This window comes from Cetorhinus maximus, chromosome 4 (assembly GCF_964194155.1).
Source record: "Cetorhinus maximus chromosome 4, sCetMax3.hap1.1, whole genome shotgun sequence".
NCBI classification, from domain to species: domain Eukaryota; kingdom Metazoa; phylum Chordata; class Chondrichthyes; order Lamniformes; family Cetorhinidae; genus Cetorhinus; species Cetorhinus maximus.
This window is the reverse complement of record NC_135882.1, coordinates 134,113,749-134,134,723: the sequence shown is the minus strand read 5'-3', so window position 1 is coordinate 134,134,723 and position 20,975 is coordinate 134,113,749. Positions and strand designations below refer to the sequence as shown.

Here is a 20,975-nt window from a genome sequence, read left to right as displayed (position 1 = left end):
TCTTGTCCATGCCAGCCCGAGGACACCCAGGTGCCCTATCTAATCCCACCTTCCTGCACCCGGCCCATAGCCCTGCAGCTTACAGCACTTAAGGTGCAGATCCAGGTACTTTTTAAAAGAGTTTAAAGTTTCTGCCTCTACCACCAACTTGGGGAGCGAATTCCAGACACGCACTACCTTCTGCATAAAAAAGTTCTCCCTCATGTCCCCCCTACACCTTCTGCCACTTATCTTGAATCTATTTCCCCTGGTTCTAGAATTCTCTACCAAGGGAAACAATTTTATCCTGTCCACTATCTATTCCCCTCATAATTCTGTACACCTCAGTCAAGTCACCTCTCAGCCTTCTTTGTTCTAAGGAAAATAACCCCAACCTATCCAATCTCTCCTTGTAGCTACACTTTTCTAACCCTGGCAAAATTCTTGTAAGCCTCCTCTGCACTCTCTCCAGAGCTATTACGTCCTTCCCGTAATGTGGTGACCAGAACTGCACACAATACTCCAGTTGTGGCCTCACCAGTGTTTTATACAATTCCAACATTATATCCTTGCTTTTATATTCTATACCTCTGCCAATGAAGGAGAGCATTCCATATGCCTTCTTTACAACCTTGTCTGCTTGAACTGCTGCCTTCAGGGACCTGTGTACTTGTACGCCAAGATCTCTCACTTAATCTACCCCTCTTAGTATATTCCCATTTATTTTGTAATCCCTGTAACTGTTTGACCTCCCTAAATGTATGACCTCACACTTCTCTATGTTAAAATCCATCTGCCACTTTACCGCCCACTCCACCAACCCATCTATATCGTTTTGGAGATTATGGCTATCCTCTACACTCTCCACTACTTGGCCAATCTTTGTGTCATCTGCAAATTTCCCAATCGTGCCCCCCACGTTCATGTCCAAATCGTTAATATATAACACAAACAGCAAGGGTCCCAACACCGAGCCCTGTGGAACACCACTTGAGACAACTTTCCATTCGCAAGGGCATCCATCGACCATTACCCTTTGTTTCCTGTTACAAAGCCAACCTTTTATCCAGTTTGCCACATTAGCCTGAATCCCATGGGCTTTTACTTTCCTGACCAATCTGCCATGTGGGACTTTGTCAAATGCCTTGCTAAAATCCATGTACACAACATCCACTACACTACCTTCATCAACCCTTCTTGTCACTTCCTCAAAGAATTCAATCAAATTTGTGAGGCAAGACTTTCCTTTAACAAATCCATGCTGAACATCCCTGACTAGTCCATGCTTTTCCTCATGACAGTTAATCCTATCTCTCAGGATTGATTCTACTAATTTGCTCACCACCGATGTAAGGCTATTTCTAGGGCCACTTCCTTAAGTACTCTGGGATGTAGATTATCAGGCTCTAGGAATTTATCGGCCTTCAATCCCATCAGTTTCCCCAACACCATTTCCCTATTAATACTGATTTCTTTCTGTTCCTCCCTCTCACTAAACCTTGTGTTCCCCAACATTTCTGGTATGTTATTTGCATCCTCCTTTGTGAAGACAGAACCAAAGTATGTATTTAGTTGGTCAGCAATTTCTTTGTTCCCCATTATAAATTCCCGTTTCTGACTGTAATGGACCTACATTTGTCTTTACCAATCTTTTTCTCTTCGCATGCCTATAGAAACTTTTACAGTCAGTTTTTATGTTCCCCGCAAGCTTACTCTCGTACTCGATTTTCCCCGTCTTAATCAATCCCTTGGTCCTCCTTTGCTGAATTCTAAACTGCTCCCAATCCTCAGGTCTGTTGTTTTTTTTTAGCCAATTTATATGCCTCTTCCTTGGATCTAATACTATCTCTAATTTCCCTTGTAAGCCATGGTTTGGTCACCTTTCCTGTTTTACATTTGCACCAGACAGGAATAAACAATTGTTGCAGTTCATCCATGCGCTCTTTGAATGTTTGCCATTGCCTATCCACCATCATCCCTTTAAGTAACGTTTTCCAATCCATCATAGCCAACTCACGCTTCATAACATCATAGTTTCCTTTATTAAGATTCAGGACCCTAGTCTCAGAAGCAACTACATCACTCTCCATCTTAATGAAGAATTCTAACATATAATGGTTGCTCAGTCCCCTCGCACAATTAGATTGCCAATTATTCCTTTCTCATTACACAATACCCAGTCTAGGGTGGCCTGTTCTCTAGTTGGTTCCTCAATGTATTGGCCCAGAAAACCATCCCATATACACTCCAGGAATTTCTCCTCTACGGTATTGTTACTAATTTGATTTGCCCAATCTATATGCAGATTAAAGTCACCCATAATTACAAATGTCCCTTTATTGCATGTGTCTCTAATTTCCTGTTTAATGCCATTCCCAACATCACCACTACAGTTTGGGGATCTATATACAACACCCACTAACGTTTTTTGCCCCTTATTGTTTCTCAGCTCTACCCATACAGATTCCACATTGTTGGAGCTAATATCTTTCCTCACTATTGCGTTAATTTCCTCTTTAACCAGCAACGCAACTCCACTGCCTTTTCCTTTTTGTCTGTCCTTCCTAAATACTGAATACCCTTGGATGTTCAACTCCCATCCCTGGTCACCCTGCAGCCATGTCTCCGTAATCCTGACTATATCATACCTGTTTACATCTATAGTTACTAATGCTCACCTTTGCTTCTCCAAAGACGATGTAGATGTCAGACACTGGACTCTTGAAAACGTCTGGCTTCGTTATAACGAACAGGATGTTTTTAGACTTTCTGATTGTTATCCTTGTCACACCATGTACCTGGCGCAGCCCCAACTTGGACATGGCCTGGAACAGAATTGGGGGAAGAGGGAGACAGAGATAAAGACAGGGAAAGAGAGAGAGGGAGAGAGAAAGACAGAGTGAGGGAGAGAGAAACAGAGAGTAAGAGCAAGATGGGGAGATAGGAAGTGATAGTGGGAGATAGAGAGAGGGGAAGGAAAGAGTGTTGAGTTGAATTAGAAGAAGGTGTGATAGAGAGAGGGGGGGAAGAGAGAAAAAAAGTTGGAATGAAAGGAGGAGGTGGTGGAGGGAAAAAATATAGCAAGAGAGATAAGGGGCGTGGAGGAAAGAAGAATAGAGGAGGGCAGAAAAGGTGAGAGAGGGGGTGGGACAGAAAAGGAAAGACCAGAAGGGAGAGAATAAACAAATATAAAGACAGACATATAAAAAAGGAGTGAGCAGGAGAATGAGAGAGACAGTTTGAGAAAAGTAGAGAGACAGCGAGTGATGGAGGGAGGATCAGAGTGAGACAGAACAAAACGTAAGGGGAGTGAGAATATTGGTTACAACACATTTTAAAAATCCATGCGGAAGATTACTGGCAGCTGACTTTGTCATTGGCTGGATGCCCTGCTTTCTTCAGAAGCTGAGGTTTTTATTTGGTGTGAGAAAGCATGGGTGGGTTCAGCAGTCACTGAACATGGAGGACAATACAAAACTCGACTCTCCCATTGAATCATTCTGCGTCACCCTGCATGGATGGGAATTTAGTTTGTCTCTGTGTATCTCAATGTATGGTGTGCGGTGGTGTGAAGGTGAAGGTGTGTTCTTGTTTAACTGCTGGTCATGGTTTGATAAGACTGAGTAGCTTTCTAGACCCCTTCAAAGGGCCATTAAGAATTAATCACCTTGGTCAAGGACTGGAGTTGTATGTACTGGATTATTAGTCCAGTAATATAAATGTGAGGTCATGCACTTTAGTAGGAAGAATCAAAAGGCAGATTATTATTTAAGTGGAGAGAGACTCCCAAAAAGTGCAGCACAGAGGGATCTGGGTGTTCTTGTGCATGAAACACAAAAAGTTAGCATGCAGGTGCAGCAAGTAATTAAGAAGGCAAATGGAATTTTGGCCTGTATTGCTAGGGGGCTGGAGTTTAAAAATAGGGAAGTCTTGTTTTAACTGTACAGGGTGTTGGTGAGGCCACACCTGGAGTACTGTGTACAGTTTTGGTCCTCGTATTTAAGAAAGGATATACTGGCATTGGAGGCTATTCAAAAGAGATTCACTAGGCTGATTCCTGGGATGAAGGGGTTGACTTAGCAAGAACAGCTAAATAGATTAGGCCTTTATTCATTAGATTTTAGAAGAATAGGGGGTGATTTTATTGAAAAGTACAAGATTCTGAAGGGGCTTGACAAGGTAAATCTTGAGAAGATGTTTCCACTAGTGAGGGAATCTTGAACTAGGGGACATAGTTACAGAATAAGGGGACACTCATTTAAAACTGAGATGTGAAGGAATTTCTTCTCTCAGAGGGTAGTGAATGTCTGGAATTCTCCACCTCAGAGAATTGTGGAGGCTAGATCACTGAAAGTATTTAAAAGAGGAGGTAGATAAATTCTTAAAATATCAGGGAGTTGACGGCTGTGAGGAGCTAGCACAAAAGAGGAGTTGAGGCCTGGGGCGGGCCAGCCATGATCTTATTGAATGGCGGGGCAGGCTTGAGGGGTTGAATGGCCTACTCCTGCTCCTATTTCTTATGTTCTTAAATATAACTACTACACTGCCATATCCATATTATGTTACTGCATATTCATGTCTGTATTTTTGACTGTGTGTGGTGCTCATGGGCAGAATTCTCCAGTCAGCGAGCAGGCCTTACCCCCGCTCACCGACACGTAAAATGATGCGCAGTGATGTTGGGCGGGTGTCCCGACGTCACCGCGCGTCATTTAGATTTTCAGTTCGGCGGACACGCAGCCAAGTCGGCTGCATGCCTGCCGAGCTGTCAAAGGCCTGTTAAGGCCATTTAAACAGTAATTAATTCAATTAGCTGAGCTACCCATCCAACCTTAAGGTTGGCAGGCAGGCGAAGAGCCCACGCAGCCTTTGCATTTTTCATGAAACCTCATCCACGGGCGGGTTAAGGTTTCATGAAGTGTTTTAAAAGTCAATAAAAATTTAAAAAATAATTCTTTCACATGTCCCAGCTCATGTGACAGTGTCACATGAGGGGACATGTTTTAAAAGTTTTTATTTCCCTTTATTTAAATTTACACGTCAAACTGCCTCAGGGAGATCTCTGTGCTCTTTCGTGCGCATGCATGAAAGGAATGAAAGGGAATCCCCCCCCGCCCACACAGGGAGCGCTCAGCGCTTCCGGGCAAGCGTCACGCTGGGCTGGCCTTAATTGGCCCGCCCACATAAAATGGCGGCATGGCCCCGATCAAGGGCGCCAATTGGGTTCGTGCCCACCCAACAACCCCCCCCCACCACCAATGGGGGGAAAATTCAGCCCCATGTGTCTTGTGAGTGAATATCTGTGTATTTCTGTGTGTGTGTATCCACGTGCCCGCAGGTGTATGTTTTGACTCACCTTTCGTGCCTTCTTTTCGCTCCGGCTCTGCTTTGCTTTGCTGACAAGCTCATCACCAATCCCGACTGCTTGGGCCAACTGTGACTGTAAGTGATTTTTTTTTAAAAGAGAAAAGCTTATATTTAACATGCAAAGACACCAGTGGGAACTGTTGATCTCATTGATGAGAAAAAATATTGCCACAGGATGGAAAACAAGTGTCAGCATCAAACACTTTCTGTTAAGGCTCAGCATGGGTTAGATAGCTACCTCTACACTGTTCTATCAAAATTCCTAGGACAAGTACAGCAAGCGTTAGATACAAAGTAAAGCTCCCTCTGCACTTTCCACCAAACACTTTGTTCAGGTACAGCATGAGTGAGATAGAGTAAAGCTGTCCTAACAAACACTCCAAGGTTAGGTATGGTACTGAGTTAGATACAGAGTAAAACTCCTACCTTGATCAATAGATATTCAGAGCTCAGAGTCAACAACATCTTGTATTTATCTATTATCCTTAATGTGGTAAAATGTCCCCTGGTGCTTCATAGGAGTGAAAACTTGACATCAAGACAAAGAAGGAAACATTAGAACAGGTTACCAAAAGCTTGGTCAAAGAGGTAGGTTTTGAGGATGGCCTTAAAGGAAGAGAGAAATGTGGAGAAGGAATTGCAGAGCTCCAGAAGACTGAAGGGCACAGACATCAATGGTGGGGCAACATGAGTGAGGGATGCCAAAGAGACAAAGTTGAAGAAATTCAGAATTCTTGGGGGGGTTGTAGGACTGGAGGAGATTACAGAGATAGGGAGGGTTTTGAACACAAGGATGAGAATTTTTTAAAAATTGAAGCACTGGTGGACTAGGAGATAATAATAGGTCAGCATGCACAGGAGTGATGGGTGAGTGGATCTTAATGCAAGTCAGGATGAGTAGCAGAGTTGGATGAGCTCAAGTGTAAGGAGGGTGGAAAAGAACATTGAAATAGACAAAAGCAAAAAAACTGCGGATGCTGGAAATCCAAAACAAAAACACCTGGAAAAACTCAGCAGGTCTGACAGCATCTGCGGAGAGGAACACAGTTAATGTTTCGAGTCCATATGACTCTTCAACAGAATAACTCTAGAATGGGAAATTCAGCAGCAGATGAGCCAAGGAAATGGCAGAGATAGTGATATTATATAGGTGGAAGTAGGCAGCCCTTGTGATGGAATGGATATTTCGGTCAGAAGTCCAGTGCAGAATTAAATACAACACCAAGGTTACAAACAGTCTAGTTCAGTCTGAGACAGCAGGGAGGAAAGTGGATTGGGCAGCAATGGAGCCAAGTTTGTGACAGAGATCAGACGCAATGGCTTCGGTCGTCCCAATATTGAATTGGAGGAAATTCAGCCAATAGGATGTCAAACAAGCAGCCTGACAACATAGAGGCAGTCGAGTGTTTGCGAGAGGTAATGGACTCTGCTATTTAAGTAAGTTGACAGAGGGAAACCAGGGAGTTATAAACCAACAAGCCCAACATCTATTGGTGAGATAATTACTTGTAGGACAAGAAAAATTTTTTTGAACAAATTCATGGCGAAAAGTTTACCTGTCATACGCTGCAAAAAACTAAACTGGAATGAAAATAAAATCTCTTGTGCAAATTTCAGTCTTTTTAAAATAAACCTACTAGGTGGCTGAGCTGACCGATTAAAACAAATGCTATCAGAAAAACCAATAGAGAAAGTGCAAGCAAACAAGAGACACGAGTGTTCTGAATTTATGAGCACTGGGCCTTGGAAAGACACCACAACTTAGCAAAATAAAAGTATTATAAAAGTAATCTGGTAGATTGACTGCACAGGGCTTCACATAAGAGAAAATTACTGGAGAAATCAAAAGACAGTTGGTCAGAATCATGGTTTAAACAAAAGGCACATAATATAATTGGGTATTATGCTTTTAAAAACTTCATAGGGCAGTCTGGCCTGTCAATATAGTAAACTAATCCTATCCTCTGAAGAGGGTATAAAAGATTGAACACATAGGAGATCTTTGCTGAGTCCCAAGAGATGAACACTGCAGTCGAGAAAAGGAGAAATCGATCGACTATCAGAAACCCGACCGAGCGTCTGAAGTAGAGTCTGCTATCAATGGGGACTGGCCATCTTCGATGATTATACTACTGGCTAATAACATATTTGAGCATTCTGAGCCTAGATATTGCTGAAGCATTTACTTGCTGGGATAGAGTAACATTGTTGAAGCATTCATTTGCTGGAGGTAGAGTCGTTCTGTTGTTTTTTTTAAATTATTTTCTCTTCTTTTTCTCTCAAATCTGTAATCATTTTTTGTAAACATTTTAAGTTTTCTGCATTCATTTCAAATTGTTTTCAATCTGTAATTGTGGGTACAAATAAATTAACCCCATTAAATACAACATCCTTTTGAATGAGCCAACAATTTGTTCTTTAGTAATTCGCAGATAAAATAAACCATAGATTTAACTGAGGGCTGGATTTAACACTCCCCCACCAGTGGGTTTGAAGGTGGGTGATGGGCACGATAAATCCAGCAGGTGGCCTGTCAGCCACCAAGCCCTTCGGCCCTGCCCCCACTGCAATTATACTAGTGGTGGCCCACCTGCCAGTGGGCCATTTGAGGCCCTTAAATGGACAGTTAATGCCCACTTAAGGGCCTCATCCCACTGCCACCAGCATTTAACTGGTGGCAGCTGAGGCCCAAGCCAAGCGGCCAGCTCGACAAGTTTCCCTGGTCAAGCTAGTGACGGCCAGGGGGTGGGGTGGGTCTCTCCTTAACTAGCCCCCTGTGCGGCCTCCCAAGGTGTAACCCACCAGATTGCACTCCCCCCATAGCCTCTCAAACCCTAGCAATTCCAATCCATTGCAGTTCACCTGCTCATTGCCCGAGTGCAGTACCACTCCCTCTCATTGGCCAGCAGCTGTCCCTGAGGCTAGAAGACCTCCTATCTCTGAGGGGCAGGAATGCCACTGCGGGGCAGCCATTCTTCCCCTCAGTCAGCTTCCCAGCCCCACCCCCAACTTGTTAGCCAAGGGGTGGGGGCCACAGTGCCCCATGTTCAGCACTGGGTGTTTATTCTTCTTCTTGAGCTCTCTGCCTGAGGCAGGTCTGACCCACAGCACTGTAATCTCCACCACGGGTAGGGCAGGGAGATAGCTCTTTAATCCACCCCAGCCAGCACAGAAATTGAACCCTGTGCTGGTGGCACCAATCTGATCCACACCACGCCATCCAGCCAACTGAGCCAATCGGCCTCTCAAGGAGTCCAAGTTGCAGTGAGAACACACACTTTTACAAGTACGTTGTAGTCCAGAGCTATGGATAGCTATGGTAAATGCTCCAATTTTCATTCCATTACATGGTTGACCAGTAATCTCTCTGCTTGTACTGCCTGCCATTGATGTATGCTGGAAGGATTTGCAGATTGATACTCAGTCTGTTTGGCCATGTTACGAACACATCTTCCTTGGCCATCAAGTCCTGGAGAGGGGTTTGAACCCAGAGATTCTAGCTGAGATGCAGGGACACTACCTACTGCCACAAGACCTCTTTACCTTTGGGCATTTATAAAAGAGAAAATCTTACAGCTATAGTCTATAAATTACTCAAGTCTATAATTAAGGATGTGACTAACCTGAAAATTTTCAGATAATCATGGAATTGTAAAGAGCTCACGCCTAACGAAATTGATTAAATTTTTTGAAGCGATGACTAAAGCAATGGACAGGGGAATGTCTATGATGTTATTTATATGGACTTCCAGAAGCATTTGATTAGGTCCTTGTAAGAGACTATTAGCTAAAGTTGAAGCCCTTGAAACTGCAAGTAAAATATTGACCTGGATAGGAAACTGGCAGAGCAGAAGGAGACAGCGAGTAGGGCAGTTACTCAAAATGACAAGATGTGTGGTGTCCCACAAGGATCTGTGTTGGGGACTCAACTATTTATGGCATTTAATAATGACTTAGATAATGGGATAGAAAGCCACATATCCAAACTTGCCGATGACACAAAGATAGGTAGCACTGTAAGCAGTATAGATGGAAGCATAAAATTACATAAGATATTGATAGATTAGATGAATGGGCAAAACTGCAGCAAATGGATTTCTACATAGGTAAATGTGAGGTCATCCACTTTGAACATAAAAAAGATAGAACAGGATACTTTCTAAATGGGGAAAAACTAGAAACATTGGAGGCCCAAAGAAACCCGAGGGTCCAGGTAAATAGATCATTGAAATCTCATGAACAAGCACTGAAAATAATAAAATAAAACGGCTAATGGAATGCTAGTCTTTCGATCTAAAGGACTAGAATACAAGGGTGCAGAAGTCATGCTTAGCTATACAAAGGCCATACCTGGGGTTACTGCAAGCAGTCCTGGGTACCATTCATTAAAAAGGATATATTAGCCTTAGAGGGAGTGCAGCATAGGTTTACCAGAATGATACCTGGTCTCCAAGGTTTAAATTACAAGGAGAGATTATACAAACTAGGGTCGTATCCCCTGAAATTTAGAAGGTTAAAGGGCAATCTGATCGAAGTTTCCAAGAAATTAAAGGTAACAGATAAGGCAGACAGACAACAAAACTATCTCCACCGGTTGGGAAGTCTTGGACTAGGGAGCATAGTCTAAAAGTTACAGCAGGAACTTTCAGGAGTGAAATTAAGAAATATTTCTACACAAAAAGGGTGGTAGAAGTTTGAAAATCTCTTTTGCAAACAGCAGCTGGTGCTAGATCAATTGTAAATTTTAAATTTGAGATTGATACGATTTTTGCTATCCGAAGGTATTGAAGGACAGGGACCAAAAGAGTTAGGTCACAGCTCAACCAAGATCTCATTGAATGACTGGAGAAGCTAAATGACCTACTTCTGTTCCTATGTACATCTTGGAATTTGGAAAAATGGGCAGAATTTAATGTTTCCCCACCCCCAAGGCAGTTCGAAGGTGGGGGTGGTGGTTGCCATGTCATTGGGCGGGAAGATGAGGGATGGGGATCCCACCACCTTCCCTCCTCCCTCTGATTTAGTCTACGGCTAGAAAGCCCAGGGACAGCTTTCCCACCCTGAGACCAACTGAGGCCCTGAAGTAGCCACAATAGGGCCTCATCCCGCCACCACTGGTATTTAGCTCGGTGTGGGGCGGGGCAGTGAGCGCAGGGTCCCTTCAACTTGGGCAGCCCATGCTTAACGGAGAGACTCACCGGGGGAATGGGCTGCCCGCGGATGAATACCCTACCTGCCCTAATACTAGCCCCCTTCCACCTCCTCGCCAGGGCCTCCATGTCTGGCCCAAGCACAACCACTCCACTTACCTTATTCCTGGAGCTCCATCGTCAATCCTCTGCTGGGCCCCCTGCAGTACTGGCAGTGGCCACTGCTGCTGGGGGTACTGCCAGTATTGAAGAGCTGCCAGCCTCTGATTGGCCAGCAGCTCTCAGAGGCAGGACAGACACAACAGGATTTTCTGAGGGAAACTCCCCTCAGAGCAATCTGGAAGCTTGACGGCAGCAAGGTAAGTGCACGATTAGGACTTAATCCCATTGGGTCTCCCATAAACGGCCGGGACAAGGTTTCCACCAGTTTTCTAGCCAGTGGATGGGCCTACTCCACGACCATTAAATTCCGCCTAGTCTCTTTGGATGATGTCTCCCGGGGGGAGCATGTCAATGAGAAATAGGAGGGGAGAAGGATAGATCCTTGGGTGATTCCAGAGGCAACAGTTTGGCAGTAGGAAATGAAGCTATTGCAGAAGATTATTTTGCTATAACAGATAGGGAAGAGTGGGAACAGGTGAGAGAAGTCCCTTCCAGCTGGACATTAGAGGAAAGAGGTGAAAGGAGGATGGTGCGGTCAACTATGTCAAAGGCTGCAGAGGGGTCTAGTAGGATGAGGTGGATAAAGCGCCATAGTCATATGCGCAGTCACAGAGGATGTCATTGATGGCTTTGATTAGGGTCTTTTCTGTGCTGCAGAAGAGTGGAAGTCTGACTGGAGACGCTCAAGCATGGAGTTACAAGAAAGATGGACATCAATTCTGGAGGCAACAATATGGTTGAGGGCTTGGGAGGATCTAGCAATGAATGGCTGAACCAGTTTTGCACCATATACTCTCAATCAAGCCCGTGTCCCTTGAACTTTAGAGAGCAAAAACATCCAGGGTGGGAGGGGGTATGTCTTTCATTGGAGAGGAGGGCATTAAAGGTAAACTTGACATGGAGCCATAGCGAACGATACAGAATGAAGATTTTAAAGGAGAAGCAAAACATGTGGAACAAGATGAGGTGGAGAAGGTGCCAGAGAAGTAGCAGGACAGATCATTGTGAGATTTGGTCGTAAGTTGCCACCACAGTATTTGAGTATATTGCTTTGACTGTCACAGGAAGGCTTGTGCTAACTGAAAATCATCAATCTGGAGGTGACATGGGTTGATCAGCCTGAGCCCACAGGTCATTGACCACATCCCTAGACAGCCTCAGCCTTTGCAACATTGATCCTCAAATCAGAGACAGTTGGTTGCTGTTTAGACTGTGTACGCACCCCAGTAGTGGTAGTAGAGCAGCTAACATGAGAAGCTGCACTCTTCCCTCTGTTTCCTGCAGTGTTACAGGTTGTCACATATGGCAGCCATATCAATATTAACCAAATGGTACAACTTTAAAGGGAGTGCAGAAACAGAGCAACTGCGGGCTCACAAATGCAGCCTTTGATGATAGTAGGACAAGTTGAGAAGGCTGTTAGCAAGTCACGCAAATCCCTTGGTTTCATAGGCATGAAATACAAAAGCAAGGAAGTTATGTTAAACCGTTATAAATCACTGGTTAAGCCCCAGCTGGAGTATTGTGGCCAGTTCTGGCCACACCTAAGGAAGGATGTCATCCTTACAGCAGAGAAAGTTAAGAGGAGATTTAATAGGAGGCATTCAAAATTATGAAGGGTTTTGATAAATAAATAATGAGAAACTGGTTCCAGTTGTCACAGGATCAGTAACCAGAGGACACTGACTTAAAGTACCTGGAAAAACAACCAGAAGCAACATAAAGAATTAACTTTTTTGTTTACACAGCATGTTATGATCTGGATTGTGCTGCCAGAAAGGATGGTGGAAGCAGATTCAATAATTACTTTCAAAAGGAAATTTGCAGGTCCGTGGGAAAAGAGTAGTGAAGCTATTTGGATAGCTCTTCCAAAGAGCCAGTACAGATACAATGGGCTGAATAGGCTTCTCAGGTGCTGAATAATTCTATGATACAATGGCTGAGGTCTTTCAGCTTTCTCCTTAAAATATAGAAGGTTAAGGGAGTGAGAATAGCACCATAGCTCCTGCCACCGCTGGAAAGTCTGGTCAGATCGTATATGACATCATCAAAAATGCACCCACTCCTTCATTGCCGGTATCCATTCCAAAACCGATTGGGCAAGAGCAAGGTGATGCCATCAAGTACGGTGACATCACCACGGTTCACCCACTTAGAAGTAGCAAGGGGCCAGTGGGCAGGGCAGGAGAAGTGAGAAGGGTGGGAGAGGGGAACGGGGTAGGAGAGGCGAGTGGGACGGCGAATGGGAGTCAACAAGGGGGCTGAACTGGCGAGCGGGGTAGGACTCGGAGAGGCAAGTGGGATGGGAGAGGTGAGCAAGGCAGCAAGCAGGAAGCAGCAAAAGGGCAGCAGGCAGGAGGCTGCCAAAGAGAATGTGTCAATTGGTGCTCTCTCAGTCCTCTCAGCTTCTGTATGCTGGCCCGTGAGGACCTTGTGAAGACAGAAGCCATTTTTAGTGCAGGCAGCTGCCTAGGAAGTCTGACTATGATATCACTGACAGCATATGCACGTATGTTGGAAGTGCTCCCCTTAGACTTGCAGTTTCAATAAATGCAGCTCAAGGCAAATTCAATAGCAGCGTTCAAAAGGGAACTGAATATATACTAGAAAAGAGAAAATTTGTAGGACTACTGGGAAAAAATGGGCAAGTGGGACTAATTGGATGGCTTTTTCAAAGAGATGCCACAGAAATGGCCTCCTTCTGTGCTACATGATTATATGAAGACTTTCCGATGCAGCATTTGGTACATAAAGAATGGGATTGAGTACAGTACCCTCCACACAGTAGTGTAAGAGAACACATGACCAGCAACTAGGGGTCAGTGTGGTGTTGGACAAAGCCAAGCATGGAGTCAGCTCCTAGCTTGGACATTTACTGTGCCTAAGTATATAGTTTCTAGTAGTTAATAAATATTTACTCTTGAACTACCTAAGACTACAAATATCTTAATAAGACCTACTGAACTACACCCAACACCTTACAACATGGTGGCAGCAAAAAGAACAACTCAAAACCTTGCTGAGACTGCAGAAGAAAATTAAAATACTCAAAAACCGAAGGAAAAAGAATCAAAGACACATTGTGACCTGAGGAAAAGCTCAAGAAGCGAAGGCGCAGAAGGAAATCACCAGAGAAAAGCTCCAAAGAAAGGCTTAGAAGCTGAAGGCAAAAATTAATTACTCACTGCAGCAGAATCCTGTGGAAGTCCAGCTTCAAAACTCAAGAGTGTGCAGAGTGAGCAGAATCTAGCGGGGGCCCTATAGCTGGCGATATAATAGCTAGGCAAGGAATCAACGAACCGTCTGCAAAATTTGCAAAATCAGCCAAAACATCAAAACGCACAGAAGATCCCAAAAGGATTTCATGAGGTCGTGACAGCATACCACACAGCCCAAAGGAAAGGTAAGCTTACTACCAAGTCACATCCTCACAACAGGAAGAGCCATCTTCCATTCCAGCGTGCATCACGGTGAGCCGCACGAAGGAAGAGGAGAAAAAAAACCACTATAGAGATGAGGCAAGAGTTCATCTACACCATAAACCAACCACCATCTATCACTACAATTGGGGAATCGTTAAGAGCAATTCAATGCCAAAGAATGGAGAGGATGAAAACACACCCAGATGTCAGAACAACATCCAATTCAACAAAATTTACTGCAGCAACTGTTGCTACCACTCCTCCGACAGTAGTGAGAACAAGATATGGAAGGGTTATAAAGCCTCCAGACCACCTGAAACTATGAACTCAGAGGCTTGAAGGGGGTGGGGGGAGATGGAGTAGTAGTAGTAGTGATGTAAATACATGGGGTAAACTGCGGTAACTTGTAAATACGTTGAATAAAGACTTGGGGAGAGATGTAGTATAAGGATCTGGCACATAAAAGGTTAAAATGGGACAGAGTACAGTGATGTAAGAGGACACATGACTTGTACCTAGGGATTAGTGTAGCGTTGGACAGAGCTGTGTAGAACTCCCAGCTTGGACCTGTATCTATGTATATAGTTTCTAGTAGTTGATAAATACTCACTGTTGAGCTACCTAAGATTACAAATACCTTAATAAGACCTACTAATGAATGATGCCCAACACCTTACAACATCCAGCACGTTAGCTTATCCCGGAAATATACAGAACTTTGTGTCAGGCTTGGAGCAACGTAGACCAATGGAATATGTGTAGCACTCAATGGAAAATAGGTATCCCTGACATTAAAAAGTCCGTAACAAGCCCTCAATTGATGTTTAACGACTGCCAAATAACACCAGAACATTAGTTCAAATAAAATAATTTTTTTCACAGGGCAGAAAACTCAGGATACCATAAATGGCAGAAATTTCTTTATGTTCTCCATGCACTTCAATTCCTAACTTCCATAATGACCTGTAGAAAATGTGTCTTAACGATGCTTAAGTAAGATTGTCATTTTAATGCAAATATGAGGTGAGTTCTAGACATTATGCATTGTAAGCCCACCTCCACTGGGAACTATCCATAAGGACATCCATAACTTAAGACCTTTATAACCAACAGAGTGAGGGGATCAAATTGGATTGCATTCAAATCCACATCCCAAAGTTCAAATGATTGTATCTGATTATATTAGTCAGTATTTCCCATTCAAAATGTCACAGCAGTGGATTGTTATGTTATTGCACAACATAGGATAGGAACAGACAATTTGGAAATCCTCAAAGGAAGTTACATAAAATGGCTACTCCCAGGAGCTTCTATGCAGCAGTTCTCGTGGCTGAGGGCTAAAGCTTTTCATGAGTGGAATTACCCAGGCCTTGAATCAGCATTCCAATCACGTTATGGTGTAGGACCCTTACACTACAGCTGTAGCCGGCTACTGCCATTCAGAAAAGGCTTTCACAAACCTGTTCCTGTCCAGCTATTGGAACTGGGACCTCAGGCTCCTCAAGTTCAGGTACTGAGTCATCGCTGTCTGATTCATTGCAAGACCCTGGCAACACAAAGCAGCAGTATTAGTGAGAGTGGCACATCAAAAATATACTTGAGAAAAAAGGCAATATTAAATGGGAAGCACAACATTGACTTGCCCCAGAAATTGAAATATTTGGGCATTTATCGGTGCCTCATTCAATCCCTGATGTCGTGTTCTGTAGCCAAGAGCCACTGGTTGGAGGAAGGCAGGGACTGGCCATTTTGTTTAGCACTCCCCCTGCTATGATATCATAAAGGTCTTCCCCAGTGGCATCATAAAGCTCTTTATGTACTCGAATCCCACTTCTCAGCTCTTTCTCTATGCTCTTTAACCTATTAGTTGTTCACATGTTTGATTGGTTCCTTCTTACAGCTCAGCTGCATTATCCAGACAGGGTGCATCTAACTAGCTCTTGAACCAGGCATTTCTGGAGAGAGAAAGGAAAACAGGAACAGGAGTAGGCCATTCAACCCCTTGAGCCAATTATGTCATTCAAATAGAGCTATGCGTAATTTCTATTTACCTGTCTTTGCTCCATATCTCCCAATACTCTTGGAGGGATTTGAAAACAAGGGGTATTTTAAAAGTGAGACGTTATATAACCAGGACCCAAAGTAGGTCAACATGCACAGGGGTGATGGGTGAACAGGATTTTTTTAGGACACAGGTAGCAGAGTTTTGGATGACCTCAAGTTTATGGAAGGTGAAATATGGGTTCCAGCCAGGAGTGTGTTGGAATTGTCAAGTCTAGAGATAACAAAGGGTTTCACCAGCAGGTGAGACAGAGCCAGGTGATGTTACAGATGTGGAAACAGACAAGGGTATGTGGTCGGAGGCTCATCTTGGGGTCAAATATGGCAGTGTTTCTTAAACACGGGGTCCACATATGGATCTGTAGAGACTTTAATTTATCTCTCTAGGGGGAGGTGGGGAAAGAGATAAACACAAGGTGGAGTTATGAATAGAAAGACAAAAAAGACAAGCAACCCACTTTGTATAAATTAATGGTCGTTAGTGTTTGTCCCACGAGTAGCTGGCAAAATGTCCACCCCCAAAGCTTCCGACTGCTCAGCCTTCTTCATGATGATCTGTGTTATGGTGGTGTTCAGAAGTGAGTCCCACATTTACTTTAAAGGAGCAGAGGTGTGAGGCTAGGCTGCATTCAATTTGGACTCATGCGGTGGAAAAATACCATTATGATGCTGCCTGGCCTACTGAGAATTTCCAGCATTTTCTGTTTATATTAATCTTTTGTTTGAATCTTGTAATCGTAGAAGAGCTATCAGTTTGACTTACTTAAATCTTCCATTATGTTGCAATAATGTAAATGACTCGCATGATTAAATAACACTGAAAAACTGCATGGGCTGGGTGTGCGCCAGTCTGTAAAATATTTCTGAGGATGCCATGTTCAATTAAGTACTCTGCAACAGAATTGGAGGAAACTCATCTGTTTATAGGAAGGTGTTTTCCAAATTAAAAGAATAACCTACTTTAAGCCTGTTGAACGTCTAAATATTGAGTGACTGCTGTTAACACAGATTTGGCCAACAGCTGTTTGTAGTGGATGTGACCTGTGAACTGACTGAGTAGGTTATGCCACTAAGAGGCACTCTTTAATCACATTAAAGCAGTTCAGTTAGTATGCACTAGAATGTTTGTAGAGTCACACTTAGCTTTTCTCTGGTTTAGTTACTTTCTACATTAGCGTAATTGTCTTCAAATTGCTACTCTAAATAAATAATTGCTTTCTTAAAAGCATTATTAAAGCACTCTATACATGCAGCACCTTCATATTATGAGTATTAGATAGTGTTAGAATTTAGATTGGGGTCGATTAGTTGAAATCCATTTGAAAAGTGGCCTTTCAACCAAGAGTTAGAGAAGCACAGCAACATGAAACCAAGGTTGTGAACAGTCTGATTCAGCCTCAGAATTGCTAGGAACAGGGATGCAGTTGGTGACTAGGGAAAAAGAAGGTTTGTGATGGGGATTGGAGACAATGGCTTTGCTCTTCCTAATATTTAATTGGAGGAAATTTTTTCTCATCTAATAATGGATGTCAGACGAGCAGTCTGGGATAGCGGAGGAGTTGAGAGAGATAGTGGTGGTGCGGCAGGCTGGTTGAAAACCATAACCAGATGAGGTGGTCGAGGGGCAGCATTTAGATAAGAAACAAGAGGGGGCCAAGGATAGCTCGTTGGGGGAGCACCAGAGGTAATGGGGCAGCAGTGGGAAGAGAAGTCATTGCAGCTGATTCTCAGGGTACAATTAGATAGGTAAGAATGGAACCAGGCGAATGCAGTTCTACCCAACTGGGCGATGGTGGAAAGGAGTTGGAGGAGGATGGTGGTCAACCTGTGTCAAAGGCTGCAAACAGGTCAAGAAGGATGAGGAACAGATAGCTTACCTTTGTCACAGTCACATCGGATGTTAATTGTGACTTTGGTAGGAGCTGTTTCAATACTGTGGCAAGGCAAAAATCACTTTGGAGAGATTCAAATATTGTGTTTTGGGAAAGATCTGTACAGGTTTGGAAGGTGACAACACATTCCTTCTGGGGGAAAGGGTGTTTGGAAAATGATGTGATAGTTGCCAGCAGAAATACCCAGCATCCCACCACCTGTAAATTCAGCCACTATGTTTCTTTAGCAGGTCACAAAACAAATCCTGGTGAGGAATGCCATCTGGCCCATCTTAGCTCATCCTACTGAGTGTTGGATCACTCAGTGTGAAGCTTGTCCTGACAGCTGCTCTGAATGGTTTTAGCCTGTGCACCCTTCTTCTAGTATCCTTGAACTGCACTGTACTAACTTATCAGTGGCATTTAAGGTCAGTCATCTCCTTTCAAGGCTAAATAGCCCAAATCTCTCCAGCCTTTCCTCATCACTCAAACCTTTGAAACCAGGGATCAGCCTGTGTCTTGGTGATGACTGGAAGCAGTGCTGCAGGTGAAATCTGATCCACATGTTAGCATAACATTGTTAACTGGATCCAAGCCAGATGGTGAAATACAAAACAGGATGCAGATCTTTTCCTCATTAACAGGGTAAGTCACAGGATGCAGCATTGCATATCTCTGCCTCCTACTAACCCAATGTTAGCTGACTCTCTTTATACTCTTTAGAGCAAACTAAAATAAAATTGACTGATAAACTAATTAGCATCCCCTTAAAGGGGCGCTATAACCAAAATCAAAAACTTTAACAGAAACTTATCAAATTAAATTAAAGTAACGTTACCAGGGCTAATGATGCACTCCAGCCCCTGCGCTGCCCACCAGCCACGAAAGGCCCCCAGCGTACCAGTGGATACCATGTGTTCCCTCTCCAAAGACACCCAAGCATGGACACAACCACAGAATAGGGGCAGGGAGTCAGTTCAAAAGACCCCCTTAACCACCCACTGCCCAGTTCTGTTAATGGCCACCTTGGCCAGACCCAGGGGCAGGCTAACGAGAAGGTCCTTGAAACAGGGGCTGCAACTTCACACATCCTACATAAACATGGAACACAGACTCCTCAAGGCAGGAGCTAATCAAAAAAGGGTTTGCAACCTCACACAGTCTATATACACATGAACATGGACTACTCAAGGCTGCAGATAATGGGAGTCTACAAACCATCTTAACCTACAATTGTATGGGGCTACTGCATACAACACCTCCACACCAAATCCTCGATGGTAAAGGGGAGGACTCTCATGTAGAGAGCCCTCCACTGGGGGGGGGGGGGGGGGGGAGGGGGGCTACCACCTCTGGGTGGTGGGACGGAATGTCACAGTGCGTCCAGATGGTTGACAAGGGCGAGTAAGTGAAGGGTGTGCTGCAGTAGCCCATACAAGAAACCCCTCCGAGCAGATCAACAAGGCACGGGGGGAATTTCCACAAGATGACTCAAATTGTGGGGTCAGGGTTCCTGAGGGAGCCTGACTCTCCTTATACTCTTCAGTGCCCATGAACTAAGAACAATTAATCAAATTAACTAAGTGAAACAAATTGACAGCTCCTTAAAGGGGCAATGTAATGAAGGGAAAAATTTAAAGGAACCTTTCCAAACTAAATCAAAACACGGTTTTAGGGGCTGATGAAGCACAGCAGCGCCCGCAGTGCCCACCGGTCATGGAAGGCCTCAAGTGTGCCAGTGGACACCATGTTCTCCTTCTCCAAGGACACACAGCTGGGAACACAGCCGCAGAAGATGTATAGACGGTCGAAGCTCTTGACCGCCCATTGCCTGGGCCTGTTAAGGGCCGGCTTGGCCAGGCCCAGGAGCAGGCTTACAAGGAGGTCCTCTTACCTACTTGCCCCCCCTCCACACTGGGTGGCCAAAAGTCAGGAGCATAGGGCTGAAGTGCAGCCAAAATATAAGGATCTACTCCCTCAGATAATTAAAATGGGAGTGTAAACCCCACAATCTACGGACACATGGAACATGAACTCCTCAAGGCCACAGAAAATACAGGCGGCCTAGGAGTCCATGAACCATCGTAACCTATGGTTGTGCAGATCTGATGCATGCAGCACCCTCCAAACTAGATCTACAATGGAAAAGGGGGAGGACTCCCACGTGGAGCGCCCTCCACTGGGGACCCCCCACCACAGTCGGATGGCAGGACGGAACACCACAGCATGTCCGGACAGTAGGCGAAGGCGAGGATGTGAAGGGTGTCCAGCAGCAGCCCATACAGGAAACCCCTCCACGCAGATTTAAAAGGCACGGCGGGGTGTGGGGGTTCCGTGAAATGGCTCAATTTGTGGGGCCGAGGAAAGCTGGCTCTCTATATATGCCCTTTTAAAGAAAACTGTAAATCAAAAAAATAAACTAATAAAATGGATTGATAGCCCCTGGTCCAGCACTGTAACAAAAATTAAACTTTAAAAGGAAACGTAATTAATCAAATTCAAATGGTGTTCCTGGGGGCTTTCAAAATAACCATTTATTTTGGTTATATGAACTAATTAAAGGGAGTGACAGCCCCTGGTGGGGCACTTTAACTATAACAAAACTTCAAAGGAAACTTACAAAATCAAATTAAAATGTCATTCCCAGAGCAAATAAGGCACTCCAGACCCCGCAGCCGCTGCAGGCCTCAAGCCTACCGGTGGACACCGCATGCTCCCTCTCCAGGGCCACCCAGCCACGAACATAGCTGCAGAAGTGGGGCAGACAGACCAGATGACCCCCTTGACCACCCACTGCCTGGGCTTGTAAATGACCACCTTGTCAGGCCCAGGAGCAGGCTTACAAGGAGGTCCTCCTCACTCCCTGCCCCCCTCCGTACAGGGTGACCTAAAATCAGGAATCAGGGGCAAGCGCAGCCAAGATTTGAGGAGCAGCCGCTTCAAATAGCCAAAAAAGGGGCTGC

General features: G+C 44.4%; 1 protein-coding gene across 6 annotated transcripts in view; it reads right to left on the bottom strand.

Moving 5' to 3' along the window:
- LOC144679921 (uncharacterized) overlaps positions 1 to 20,975 on the bottom strand; it is a 106,402-nt gene that overhangs the window by 8,789 nt on the left and 76,638 nt on the right. For all 6 annotated transcript variants that reach the window (XM_078540886.1, XM_078540884.1, XM_078540888.1 and 3 more), the window contains 3 exons: positions 15,541 to 15,626; positions 5,336 to 5,419; positions 2,658 to 2,804 (listed from right to left, as the gene is read on the bottom strand). In XM_078540886.1, coding sequence (XP_078397012.1) covers positions 2,658 to 2,804; positions 5,336 to 5,419; positions 15,541 to 15,626 — 317 coding nt within the window. The remainder of the gene's footprint in view (positions 1 to 2,657; positions 2,805 to 5,335; positions 5,420 to 15,540; positions 15,627 to 20,975) is intronic.